We start from the raw sequence: 14,132 nt of genomic DNA, 5'->3' as shown, positions 1-14,132 counted from the left end.
TTATTTTTCTTTTCAGTTTTTTTTTTTTTTTTTATAAAAAATGTAGACCCATTTTAATTTTTTGTCTCAAACCTCAAAATCTCAAGTCCGGACCTGGGAGAGAAGCACATTTTTTTATAAGATTGTAAAGATTCAATGGCAAAGCACATTGCAGGACATCAAGTGGCATTTGCTAAATGCATGATAAATGAAAAAAACGTTTCGAGCAAAATGGAATGATAAGACGCCTTAAAAGATGGTTATGATATAGCGTTAGTAGTGAGTAGTGAGCTACAAAATTTCGTTGCACCATGAAAATATAATTGTTATATAAAAATATATGTTTATTTATAAATATGATGGAAGAGATATCTAAAGAATATGATAAAAGAAATGAGATAACCAAGTAGAACACGATTATAAATTACAGCCCACCAATGATGGTGCATATATCTTCAACTTTTTCTCATTGAGAAAGATAAGGTCTAATAAATAAATAGGATAGAGAGATGAGATTATATATCCAGGTAGGACACATTACAACCCACCAATGATGCACGATGATAGGAATAGGAGATAGACTAAGACTAAAGAAAGAAAAGCGTGCTGAACTTGTTCTGATGTCTGATAAATTACAGATAACATGATGATGATGGAGGAGGAGGAGGAGGAGGAGGAGAATTGATAAAAGAAAGAAAGAAAGAAAGGAGGGAGGGTGGGAAACTGGGCGGTGCGGTTATAGACTTATAGGTTAAGTTAGGATAGGATGGGAGCTGGGACGAAGTAGCAGTAAGAAGCGCAAGCTATCTGGGTGATGTGGCCTGGCGTACGACCCATTACAGTAAACCAGGTACTGCGCTGGCGCCAACCGCGTGGCAGAGGGCCGGAGGCAGTGATGGGGATAAATTTATATTTTATAGTAAGTAGGTAAAAACCTAAACGAGTACGACCGACAAGTTCAATGTTCAAAAGAGGAAGGGGAGGAGGCCCTGCGAATGTGAGGAGGCCGCGTCATTTAGGTTGATGGGACCCTAGGGTTTTGAAAGGGACTCATCCACGCCTACTCGCCACTTTATTAGCCGTCTGTTTTTCTGGAGGCTGCGGTTGCAACACGTATGTATGTGTCCCAAAACTGCAAAACGGTATCGATCATTGATCTGGGAAAAGCTGGGACTCTTTCTCTCTCAAGTTCTTTGGTAGGCTAGGGCGACCACCTGTCATTAGACTGGGGTGGGACCATCTAAATGATGTGGGGTGTAATCATACGTACTAGGATTTTGTTACTCCATTTGGTTGGGAACTTATTGGATTCTCTTGTTTTTTCATTACGGCCATGACTTTTTAATTCTTCCGTAGATGAAAATGAGTAGCCAAATCGTCATTCTATAATTGGTAACTCTTTCTAACTAGCTATTAGTATTATTTATTTTTCATTAATCCGAACGGCACATATCGATATTATTAATTTGAATCACTTTTGTTAAGGATTTCTGCCATGAACACTAACAATTTAGTTGTTAACTGATTACCATGAAACTTGAAATTTTCTATTTTTTATGTGATAATCGAATGGTGTTAGTAAGTACTGTTGATGGGAAATGCTTGATTGTAATAAAGTTACATATAGATTAGTTTTCAGACTAAACATAGTCACAAGAATCAAAGACATTTCTCGATTATTAGGCAACTAAGAAATTGTTATTAATTACCATTGAATGTAATATCGAAGGTTAATATTATAAAAATATTCACCTATTTACTCATCACATTCAAGTCCAAGGATTGAGAATAAACGAAAGTGTTTTATGTGTTTCAATCTCAACACTGGAATTTAAATCAATGATAGGTGACATTGAAGTTTTTGATTGTGGAAACCACCACATGTGGTCAAGTTAATAAGAGCCTCCAAGTGTGGAACCCCCACACCCGGGTTTGAATCCCGCCGACGCTGATTGGAGTTAAATCTCAATCTATTCTTGGTAGACAGGGGGAAGGAAGCGTTCTGACATGATCCTCTGACACAGATTAGTCTATGGGCCTAGAAAGCCTTTAAAAAACTGTGTGATCTCGATTAAAAAAAAAAAAATTGATTGTGGACACTACTCATGAAGATTAAATAAATATATTTGTAATATATTGATCTCTATCTTTTAAATGACAACCATGAAATACCGTATATACAACATAGAAAACACAAGTATTCTCAAAAGAATACTCATAATGTAGAATTTACCAATATTAGTAACAATGTGGCTTAGCCATCGCCAAAAAGTATTGGGAAACTTATCCATAGTGCCTCTTGATTTGTTTCTTTTGAGAAACAAATTAAGATAATATGGAGTTATATATGAAAGAAAAGCTCAAATTTCACAAGACTATTCAGTTTATAAATTCGTCACTTCATAGATCATCGATGATCGATCGATGTAGTACTCAAACTCTGGATGAGTTCTGATGTTTATCATGAGCTTCTAGCCTCCTGGATTCGTCAATCTTTATCTTCAACTAGGTGCATGTTGATCGTTTTTGCTTCCGATTTACTCATTCGGTTAGTCTTATCCCTTCAAAATATATAGAAATAGCAGCTCTGTCATTTCACATTAAATTTCCACACGTTATGAAATGTTCATATGTGGTATTGTGACAGTCATGATATCTTTGCTCGTCTTATCAACATCAGTGAATATCTTTCGTTAAACCCTAAATTCAATTGATAAAAAAATTACAAAACCAGAACACCCTTTTACGTCAGAAGTCATTACGTACAACAATGTGGGATTGATGTAACATTCCAACGACCGAAAATCAAATGCTATGAGTTTCTTTTTTCATCCATGTTTATCTTGAACTAGGTGCTTTTTATCTAGTTAGAGTTATCAATTTCTGACCAACAAACAAAACTCTTATCAGCTAAGATAGATACAAATAATACATCTATAATTTCCTTTTTTCGGGTGAAATTGGGGACTGACGCCAATGAGCTCTGGACCCTAGCAACCCTTGCTAGGTTTATCTTCTACCAAAAGATGAACCATTCAAAAAAAAAAAAAAATCTTTGTGTTTATGGTAGAACTGATTAGTTAATGTCAAAGCTATATGTAAAACGTTCTGTATACCTAGCATTATTTTTCAGAATGAAAGTATACCTAGCATTAGCGCTTATACGGTCAATCATACTATGCTTGGGAAAACTAGGGCTAATTCATCCCACACATAAGGGAAAAACTTACAAACAGTACCTGAATTACAGGCCACTAATAACTTTCGTACCTCAACTTCAAAAACTATCACAATGGTATCCAGATTATCTAACACGACCTAACATTCATACATGCCGTCCACTTTGCCGTTAACGGTGTTAAATTTACAAGGGTAAATCTGTCATTTAACTGTTCATCTCTCTTACCATGGTACTGTTCTTTTTTTTTTTTTTTTTTTTTTTTAAATAAATTTTTTTTCTCTCCTCAGGAAGAAAAAAAATTGAATAATACCATGGTAAGAGAGATGAACAGTAAAATGATAGATTTACCCTTGTAAATTTAACATTGTTAACAGCAAAGTGGATCCCAGGTATGAATCTTGGGTCGGGGTGAAAAGTCCAGGTACCAAAATGATAGTTTTTGAAGTTGAGGTACGAAAGTTATTAGTGGCCCCTAATTTAGGTACTGTTTGTATTTTTTTTCCCACACATAAACCAAAAAACTAAAAGTACTAATCTGGGATAATATTATGTAATAATTTGAAAGGATAAAAGAAAATTTGGCACAAAATGGTCCGAGAATGTGTATCTTGTGTATCTTTTAGTACTTTTTTTTTGACTGTTTGTATCTTTTAGTACTTGAATTCCATCATAACCGTTTTTGAGAGCCATCTCTTTCAATCCAATCCACTTTACTTATTGGTATAGTCATTGCGCCGTATCCTTGAAAGTTGATACCAAACTCCAAGAATGATCGACCAATCATTTATTTCTTTTCTTTTCTCATTGATATTTAGTTGATCAATCCATTTTCAAATCGACCAAAATAAAATGTTCACTTTCAAGTGTATAATTTGATACAATTACGACTAAAAGAAGCAGGGCTGGTCTTGCTGCTGGGCAGCATTGGCGACCGCACAAGGCACAACAAAGAGGGGGCACCAGATTCTTAAAATAAGATTATATATATATATATATATATATATATATATAGTAAGGAACGTTAAAAAAAAAAATTACAGATTTCTAGACGCAATTATTCCAGCATCTTTTCTTCTTTCTTTTTCTAATTGCACTCACGATGCCATTATTCCAACGTCTCTTACTCTCTCCCAAACCTTGAAATCAAGCAAATTCTCTATAATTGGTTTCAATGGTTGTTCAATCCTTCAATTTATTCTCATCATTTATCATCACCACTCTTTCTCCTCTCTATGCTTATGTTCTTCTATGGTGTTCATACGAATTCTTCGGGTTTCCATCAATGTAGGTTGAGGTACAAATCAAAATACGTATTAGGTGTTTTTCAATTTTGATTTTGGGTTACTTGATTTCTGGGTTCTGTTGATTGCTAATCCGTTTTCAATTTTCAATATTAGGTGCAATTGGAAGTTGGAGTTCCAAGTCGATCTTGAGCAGAAAAGGAAAAATAAGAAGGAGCAAAGTTGACTCCACTCAAGTATTTACATTCAAAGTTTAGCAGACTGATGTTTGGCTTCTCTTTAGAGATGTCAATTATTGAAAATTTCTTTTTTTCATTTCATTTTATTGATGTATATATATTTTTCGCCCAGGACCTTGAAAAACTTAGGACCGGCCCTGATGTCCAACGGAGTTGAGATGTTTTGAACTCCAACTTTCTGTGCAATTCAAATCCTCGACACTCTATATTTGGGAGACATAGTATTTAAAATATCGAAGCAACCGTAAGTATATGGCTATATATAGTACTTTGTTAGACATTGAAACGTATAAAGATTCATGATTCTATCAAAGTAAGTGGAGAATTTTCATATGATTAGTGGATGTATGAAATGATGTTGGAGCTACTGAAGAGATGAAGCAAGAGTCATAGAATTGAATCAATTGATCATTGAGAGGTCAGGTGGATATGTTTTAAAATATTAATGGTCCACAACTAGAGCGTCTTGATCATAGTGTAATAAGTTGAGGAGCCCTTCTTCAAGTGTTGAGTAATTAGATTGTATTTTTAGTTTCTAAAAGAAAAAATTAGATTGAATGTTGCTTAGGGATGTAAATCGGTTTTATAGAATTCGGCTTGTTTAATGTTGGCTTATTCAAGCCCCCATCATAAAAGAAAAATATTGAACTTACACTCAAAACTAAAATCGATCAACGGGTATGCTGAATGCACTTAAATTCTTTTATGTGAGCTTGTGGTAACTCCTAAATTGGTATGAAAATTTGAGTTTCATATGAAATACTTTCAAATATTAACTATCAAGATTTTTAATGTTATTTTAACTTGTTATTTAAATGTATCGGGACCTAGCATTCTCTATTAGGGTTTGGAGAGCGGTGGCTCCTATGGGTTCATCGTGCTCTGTACGTACTCCATTCTTGGAGATTTCTTCAGGTTTCGACCTCTATTAGGTTGTCCTTGTCTTTTTTGAAGGCATGAGATTAGTTTTGGTTGGGAACTGCGAAGGGTTGCTGCAAGTAATTGACAGTAGCTAGGTTGCATGGCGTAGCCGAGATTTGGGTGGCGGTGGCGGACGGTGATGGTTGTCGGGGACTGTGGGATCCAGGTGATTTGGATTGGGTTTCGTCCTCTCACAGTGGTCTCGGCGGTAGGGTTTCTCTAGGTGGTCGTTATGGAACTTCTTGTTGTGGGTGGCCATCAAAGATTGACCACTCTTTGGCTGGGTTGCGCATTGGTGATGATTCTGCAGGTTTGGTGGTTCGTGACTGGACCACGGCGGTTGATGGGATCAGATTGGACCGGCGATGGATCCTATGGCTGGGATCCGAATTTGGGATCCAGGTCCAATCTGGATTCGGGTCTAGATCTGGGATCTAGGTCAGATCTGGCTTTGGGCATGGGATATGATCTGCCATCTGGGTTGGATCTTAATTTTGGTGGCTACTTTTATTTGGGTTTCAATTTGTTTAATTTTTGCATCATTTTGGATTTGTTTTTTTTTTAGTTACTTGGGTAGGAGATTGTTTCTTTTCGACATATTTTTTTACGTGGAAAAGGCAAGGTTGGTTATACTACCACCAGTTACCTTGATGGAAGGTTACTCGTTACTCGACGTATTTATCTGCGAGAGATGGTGCACCATATTGTTGGTATCATTTCACATAGCCCGAGTTTTGTCCGATGCTTAATCAAATGTTTAATTGCATCCCTTAATATCCTTACTAGGTTTCATTTTCTCGCTTTCAGTAATGTTTCTATTATTTCTTATTCTGATGTAGTGTACATGCATGTACATTTGCAAGCATAATTAGCTATAATGGGCCACGCTCATTGTACCGCCAAAGGTACTAATTCCAACTAAAGGAATGACATGCAGACACACCGCCAGACAGGCTACGGCCTCGGCGTCGGACCACCTCCGGATCGCCGCCGACGCGCCGCCACGCGCCACGCCCTGGGAACTGAGGCATGTCAGTCCCACATCGAAAACAAGGAGAAGATCTACCTCTTCCTCACCTATAAAAGGTTCTCTCCTCTCTCCTCATAAAGAACGCATTAAGACTTACCTACTGTTACTTTGTCAACACAAATACATTGACTAACTTAGGCATCGGAGAGTAGAAGACCGCCCGGCGCGGTCTCCCTCTGACGCCCATTGTAATTCATTTGACAGGTGACGGTAGCTTCGAGAGCAACACAAGTATCGATCCGCCCATCGGATCAACGTTAGCTAGGGTCCAGCTACCGCTGAACTTTTAGGCATCAACATGTAGTTTCTATATCTATCAATTACAATCCTTTTATTTGATAAAGACTTGTCAATTTTTTTTTAAAAAAACTTGTTATTTAAACTTTCATTTCATTTATTATTTCACATTATATATTCAAGCTATGGAAAAAGAAGAAAGCCAAAGGTACAGCGCGAAAACCCTTCTCGCATACCTAGAGGCGACAATGGCGCTTTACCGCCATGGAAGCCTCTGAGGCTTTCCGAACACCGAGCGCTCAGGCACTTCCTATCAGTGGAGTCCACCGTGACCTCGACAAAGTGCAACATGCAGCCCTCAAGCCCTCAATCCTAAATCCGATCAGATGGATCTGTTTCTGCTCTCCGGGACCAAGTGATCAGTGATCGCTACTTGGGCCAGCGAGTTTGCACATGGGTTCTGATACGACTTTGGGATTCGGACACTAGGTGGTGGTTTCAATGCTTCTATCCAAATCTGACATTGCTGGTGATGACAAGGATATTCTGGTTATCCTTGACTTTGGAGGTTGGCAACGTGATGCTGGCTGGGGCAATGCTAATGCGGAGCAGCAGTGCTAGGGATCAGGATGAGCTTCTTAGGCCACTAGTTGGGCCTGGAGCATTGAAGATTGATTATGGGCCTATTTTTCTTGGTCCAAAACGACTATTGGGTTTTTGTACCCATTATTTAGTTAGTTTATGCTTCAACTAGCCTATTATTATGCTTTGCTTGGTCATAGTTAAATAAGCTTGCTTTGAAGTGAGCATGACTGTCGAATGAATGGTTCTATCCTATGTATCACCGTGGTGTTCTTCATCACAACTTCTTGTCTATCTGTAGATGATAGCGGAAGGATATGTAATGGTCATTCTGGCCTTACCTTTATATTAATGAAAATCTCTATGATATTCATTCAAAAAAAATTATATATAAATTTTAAGTCAGAGTTAAGTTGAATCTAACTCAATTTCAAATTCAATCCTAGTCAAGACGAGCCAAGCTCCTGTTCGAGATTTTTTTTTTTTTTTTTTTTTTTAATTTTAAAGTGCAAGTTCGAGAGATATTAATATTAGTCGAGTTTGGTCTTAAAATAAATAACTCGAGCTTGAATCTAATAAGAACACATCATGAACCAAACTTCATATTTGCCTCAACTTGAACTTCATATGGAGAGTTTTTTGTTCTAATTAAGGAATAATCTAACTACAAAACAAAATATCGAAAATAACCAAAATTTAGTGAGTAAAAGTTAAAAGCTTTAACAGAAGAAATAGAACATTATAATTTACGAGTAAGCTTCCATTAATGTTTATACAACATATGTACTGTAGTTGATGATTACTTAAATTTTTACTTTTATAGATGATTTCATTGACCTAGCTTTGCTTGGGTTTTTAGTCAGGCATTCGGCCTCTTTAAACCCTTGTTGTCTTCACTGATGATTATCTTAGGTTTAAACTCTTTGGGTTCTTCTTCTTCTTCTTCTCAATCGCTTCTGTTCGATGGTGGAGGATGCAGTGACCTCTTTCTTGGTACTGAGCTAGAAAGCGATGCTTTGGTGGCAAAACTAGGTTCAACCATAGTTTTGGAGGGGAGTTTCCTTCCGTTGGTGAATGGTGGTGACTGTGTGGTTGACCTGAGAGTGTGTCTCATGGGTGGAAGGTTGCCTATAGTGGTAGGAAATGGCGGTGATCGGTGTTCAGATCTGTTTGGAATCCAATGGACAGGTTACCAAATCCATTGGGACTTCTGTTTGTTGGAGGTCGTGGATACCATGGATTATAGCACATGGGGACATCGTGTTGTGCTTGGCGGCAACTGTCATTAAAGCTTGGGGTGGTGTCAGTGTCCTTTGCACGGTGGTAGCTTAAGTTTGGATGGTTGTGATTGTCGTGATGGGAGGCTGGACTTTGTGAGTCCTCTCTTGCGAATCTCTAGCGAAGGTAACACTAATTGTGGCAGTGCAGTGGTCTAGGGCGGCGGCCGTTGGTTGGAGAAATGCTCGAAGTGCTAGGGTTTTCCTGCATTAGGCTTCTAGAATAGGTCTAGATATGGACTTTCTTGCACATGTGATGTGGGCTTGGTTGACTTAGGTCTATAAGGCTTTTAGGGCTTTAATTTTTATTGTAATCTTGGTCATAATTCCTTTTTATCATAGAGAATTATGACTATTTTTTGTTTTCCTTTTTTGAGTTAAGAGATGGCAAATAAAATAGTAGTCTTGTTGTCCATTTATTTCTCTTTGGGGTTCTAACTTTCTCTGTTTTGTGTGTAATCCTAAAATGTGGGTGTGATATGAGTCTGCTAGGTAGTGTACTCTGTTGAAGAGTGTGCTTGGTAATGTATTATGTTAAGGGGTATGCTCGGTAGTGTACTTTGTTTAGGGATATGCTCGGTAGTGTACTTTGTTTAGGGATATTCTTGATATTGTACTCTATTAAGGGGTGTACTTGGTACTGTACTCTGTGTAACGGTCTTTCTGACGACCCTTAAGGTGTGACATTATTGTAGTGCTTCCTAAATTGCACAATGGATAACATTTTCAACTAAAAAAAAATGTTTAACTTCTATAATATCTTGTCCAATATCATTTGATCTAGTAGCATTAGTTTCCTATTTGTAAGTGAGAGATCTTGAGTTCGACTTATAGACTAGTTGTTGCATACTTTTAATTACTATGCTATGAAAAAAAAAACTCACATAATAGAAATAAAATGAATGACAAAATTAAGTAGAGGATGTGTAAACTTTCAATATGATGGATTTGAGCATTTTCTTTAATTAATTTTTGTGTCCTTTATTCTTGAGAAAAGAAGAAGAGTACTTATGAGAATATGAGATATGAATAAGCATGGATCTGATCTAGTAGTATTAGAACATTTTTAGCAGACTCTTTATCTTGGCTCTTTTGCTATTTTGGATAGCATTTTTAACTTTTTATCAATTTTAGCAGCTGCACCAAACCCTTAAGTGACTCTCTATTTTATCTTTTAGTTATCTCGCTCCTAAATATAGAGAGCGAGATGAGACTCTATTATTTTTGTTAATTTAAAACATTCCTATAAATCCTTTTAAAAAAAAAAAAAAACATTCCTATGAATATATTTAAACTATTTTCTCTTCATTCAATAAAAGATAAAAATTCAAATCTAGCTAAAATATAAAGAATTGATGCAGACGTATTTCTAAAGTGGCCAGTCAAAATGACTTTTTAGCTACTTTGACTAAAAAATGACTAGCATTGCTAAAGATGCTCTAATGTTCTATTACACTAGGGTCATCTCTATTTGAATTCCGAGTCAGTTCCAAATATGAGTTGGCAATTCTAGTGAGTTTTGTGCTTAAACTGAGATATGAATTTTATCGGTTAGACCATGTCTTATGTCGTACCAGCAATCTCTTTATTTCTTTTACTTTTCTTTTCAACCTACATATTAAAGTTGTTATAATGTCTTCATGTAATATGTCTCTTAAATGACCGTTTGATTCTCGTCCTTGGGGAGATATGGATTGAAATTTTTAGTGTAAGGGCTTATTCTTCACTGTGAGTGGGCTTGGATTTAAGGGCAACACTTAACTAGGATTTTTATGTCGAGGCAAGAGCTACTGTTGGCAATAATGCACGGTGTATGTATTATTATGGATATTTTTAAATGTACTCAGCAAATATCTAAGTACATCCAACAACTTTTTACACCAGCAAATTTTCCAATTATACCCTTTTTTTAGTTAAACCCAGCAAAAGCTTCTATACTTCCTTTCTCAATTAAACCGAGCAAAAAAGTTTGAAATTAAAGCTTCAGTGCTAGGGATTTCAATGGTGCCTAGCAAAAAAGAGAAGAATCCCACAAAGTCTCTATTCGTTCCGGCCAAAGATGACAGCCAACCTGTGCTTCAAGACCCAATTCTGAGGCCGGACCCAATTGAGACGGAGGAAGCGTGCTGAGATTGCCTCCATTTCCCCTATTCCCAGATTATCAAGAAAGGCTTAACACCAAAATGGGGTGAAATGCTATTACTTTACTACACTCTTCTTTTACTAGTTGAATGTTCAATACCTTCAATGAGATTATAAGGTTCAAGATTTTCCATTTCTATTACAATCTAATTTGTATTTGGGGTTTCTGTGCAATCTAATTTGTATTTGTATTTGGAGATTGTTTTCTTTTGATTCATGGGATTAAGCTTTCACTTATACTCTTATAGGATATGGAGACGAACCACGACGATTTGCACGCCCATTATCAAAGTGATCAAACACAATTTGGACTGGTCTCATACTTTTTTTCATAAAGTAGATTGTTATGGAGGCCAATTTGTTTGGCATCTTCATTATTACTAGTTAATTAGGAGGGATCAAATATTGAAGGTTGGAGAAATTTGATAGAGAGTGTGTGGGGAAGGGATATGAAGATTGCTAGGTACAATTATAGGGTTAAAAGTGGAAATTAGATAATTATTTTTTACTGCTGAGTATACTTAGATATTTGTTGGGTTCATTTAGCAAGACCCATAGATTCAATATTATTGTTTAAGTCACTCTCACTTATATTTTTGTTTACTAAAGAGACAATTTTTAGGGATTATTAGAGACAAATACATCTCAATCACTTGTATTAAATTTAAAATATGAAATTATAATAAATTAAAATTGTGTATTTATTTTCAGACCGTTATATTCACTTGTCCTTCAGAACTGGTCTCTTAGGTGAGGGATCTCCTTACTCTGTTCATAAAGCCCTTTTTCTTTATTAATGAAATTTCTATTTTCCCAAAAAAAAAGAAGTTCAATTCAGTGGAACTAATACTCATTACTCATTACATCCCTTGGGGAGGTCATGACTGGACTGCTTTCATTTAAATGGTGTAATGGGCACAGTCACCATTCAAGTTGGGTTAGGGAGTAAAATAACAGTGAACTCATATATTATTATTATATTATAGACTCAAATTTCCACAACATATTAATGAACACTGAAAGTCCAAAGACATATAATATACATTTGACCAAAGAAATATATAATATAGACTTTTCGATATTAACAAGGAAAAAGAAAGCCCCATAATTTTAATATGAATTTTCTTCTAGGGGGGGTTTATTAAATGAACATTCCAAGGCCCTTCCCTCTCTGTTCCTCCTATAAATAGCCAAGAACCAAAACCCCAAAACACACTGCCTCAAACTCAAAGTACCTCTCTACACTACTCTCAAGCCATATCAACTTCCTTCGTATTTTCAATATTTCAATATTCATCTCTACAATTCATTCTCATCTTTCCTCCAACATGGTGCTTTTGTCTAAACCAGCTACTGAATACTGCTCTAGTTATAGCAGAAGCCTCAAGCTCTCCAAGTCATCCTCCTCTGGAATCCCTCTCATAGACCTGTCCAAACCAGACTCCAAACAACTCATTGTCAAGGCTTGTGAGGAGTTTGGATTCTTCAAAGTCATCAACCATGGTGTTCCCATGGATTTCATTAACAGATTGGAATCTGAAGCCATCAAATTCTTCTCCTTGCCAGATTCTGAGAAAGAAAAAGCAGGGCCTGCTGATCCATTTGGATATGGCAGCAAGCATATTGGGAGAAATGGTGATGTGGGGTGGGTTGAGTACCTCCTTCTCAAAGCCAATACAGAAGCCAACTCTGACAGATTCAAATCAGTTTATGGAACAAACCCAGATGAGTTTTGGTATGTTAGAACTCGAAATTCGTCAATTCAATAATTGTGTTGGCCTTCTTTTTTTTTTTTTTTCCTGTTTTCTTTATAACGTGTTTTGATTTTTGCTCTGTTTTAAATTGCAGTTCTGCTCTGAATGATTACATACAAGCTGTGAGGAATATGGCTTGTGAGATTCTTGACCTGATGGCTGAAGGATTGAATATTGGGCCAAGGAATGTGTTCAGTAAGTTTTTGTTGGATGAACAGAGTGACTCTTTATTCAGGCTCAATCACTACCCACCATGCCCAGAGCTTCAAGGCTTGAGTGAACATAGTGACAGAAATGTGGTTGGATTTGGAGAGCACACAGACCCTCAAATCATTTCCATACTAAGATCCAACAACACCTCTGGCCTCCAAATTTTGGGAGATGGAACTTGGATTTCAGTGCCTCCAGACCAGTACTCCTTCTTCATCAATGTTGGTGATTCTCTAAAGGTACAGCTACTCTGTTCCAATAAGATTCTAACTTTTCTGCAGAGAAAAAGATTCTTACTTTCTCTATCAGTTCCCTATTGCTATGGATAAGAAACAGTGAAAACGTGAACTGGGTTTTGTTCTTTTTTGCATTCTGTAACTAGCTATCGTCCATCTAATGGGGATTTAATTATTGGGTCTTGCAGGTTTTGACAAATGGGAGGTTTCAAAGTGTGAGGCACAGGGTTTTAGCAAATGGGTCAAAATCAAGGGTTTCAATGATTTTCTTTGGGGGATCACCCTTGACTGAAAAGATAGCTCCATTGCCATCTGTAATGAAAGAAGAGGAACAGAGCATGTACAAAGAGTTCACATGGTTCGAATACAAAACGATCTGCTACCACTCAAGATTGGCTGACAATAGGCTAGGACACTTTGAGAGAATTGAAGCCTCTTAAATAAAAATAATATATACAAAAAAAAAAAAAATCAAAGTCCTTTCTTGTACTTGAACTTGGGGTTCTTGATTATACTCAGGAATATAGGTTAAGACTATCAATTAAGTTTTTTCATCATGTAACTAGGGTTTACCTTGCTTGTAGAAATTATGATAATTACATATTTCTTTTAAGGAAATATCGTTGAGGTTCGAACCGACTGGAAAATCTATCAGAGAAGAGGTGGATTGCTGATCATCCATCTGTCCCCACAGGGATATTTGTTCATTTACTTCATCTTCATCTACAACTGTCAATGATAATGCTTTCTATGATGTAAAATGAATCATTGTACTCTTTTCTCTAACTTATTTGGTACAAGTTATTGTCTTACTCCATCACTCTCTTTCTTCTTCTGTCTAATAATAGAGCTCAATTACAAATCATGGGTCGTCAGGTGCAAACAAATTAAGTAATTCACGACCATTTAGGTATTGGTCTAATTGTTATGTTTTTCATAGCCAACAAGTATAGAGTGCTAATTATTTATTGATCCCTACATCTCAAGTAGGAGCATATTATGAACCATTCAATTGAGATGAGTTTAAGATATGAACAATATTCAAAGTTTCAAACCGAGTCTGGATTATGTATGAAATCTTAAATCTTAAAGTGGTCTCAAAT

The 14,132-nt window shown here is 36.5% G+C and overlaps 1 protein-coding gene across 1 annotated transcript; it reads left to right on the top strand.

The window, feature by feature from the left end:
- Positions 1-12,028: 12,028 nt before the first annotated feature.
- On the top strand, positions 12,029-13,846 carry LOC112166085 (gibberellin 2-beta-dioxygenase 1). The gene is made up of 3 exons (XM_024302847.2): positions 12,029-12,564; positions 12,678-13,032; positions 13,218-13,846. Exons 1-3 carry the CDS (start codon positions 12,158-12,160, stop codon positions 13,467-13,469), a joined length of 1,014 nt encoding a protein of 337 aa, XP_024158615.1. The 5' UTR covers positions 12,029-12,157; the 3' UTR covers positions 13,470-13,846.
- The last annotated feature ends 286 nt before the right edge of the window (positions 13,847-14,132 follow it).

Source organism: Rosa chinensis, chromosome 5, assembly GCF_002994745.2.
Source record: "Rosa chinensis cultivar Old Blush chromosome 5, RchiOBHm-V2, whole genome shotgun sequence".
NCBI classification, from domain to species: Eukaryota; Viridiplantae; Streptophyta; class Magnoliopsida; order Rosales; family Rosaceae; genus Rosa; species Rosa chinensis.
Note: the sequence above shows the minus strand (reverse complement) of the source record. Positions and strands in the feature narration are given on the sequence as shown.

Excerpts from the sequence above, each read along its gene's own strand:
- LOC112166085 (XM_024302847.2), top strand. The coding sequence starts at position 12,158 with ATGGTGCTTTTGTCTAAACCAGCTACTGAATACTGCTCTAGTTATAGC. Across the intron at positions 12,565-12,677 it reads ACAAACCCAGATGAGTTTTG|TTCTGCTCTGAATGATTACA; the intron begins GTATGTTAGAAC and ends TTTAAATTGCAG. Across the intron at positions 13,033-13,217 it reads ATGTTGGTGATTCTCTAAAG|GTTTTGACAAATGGGAGGTT; the intron begins GTACAGCTACTC and ends TGGGTCTTGCAG.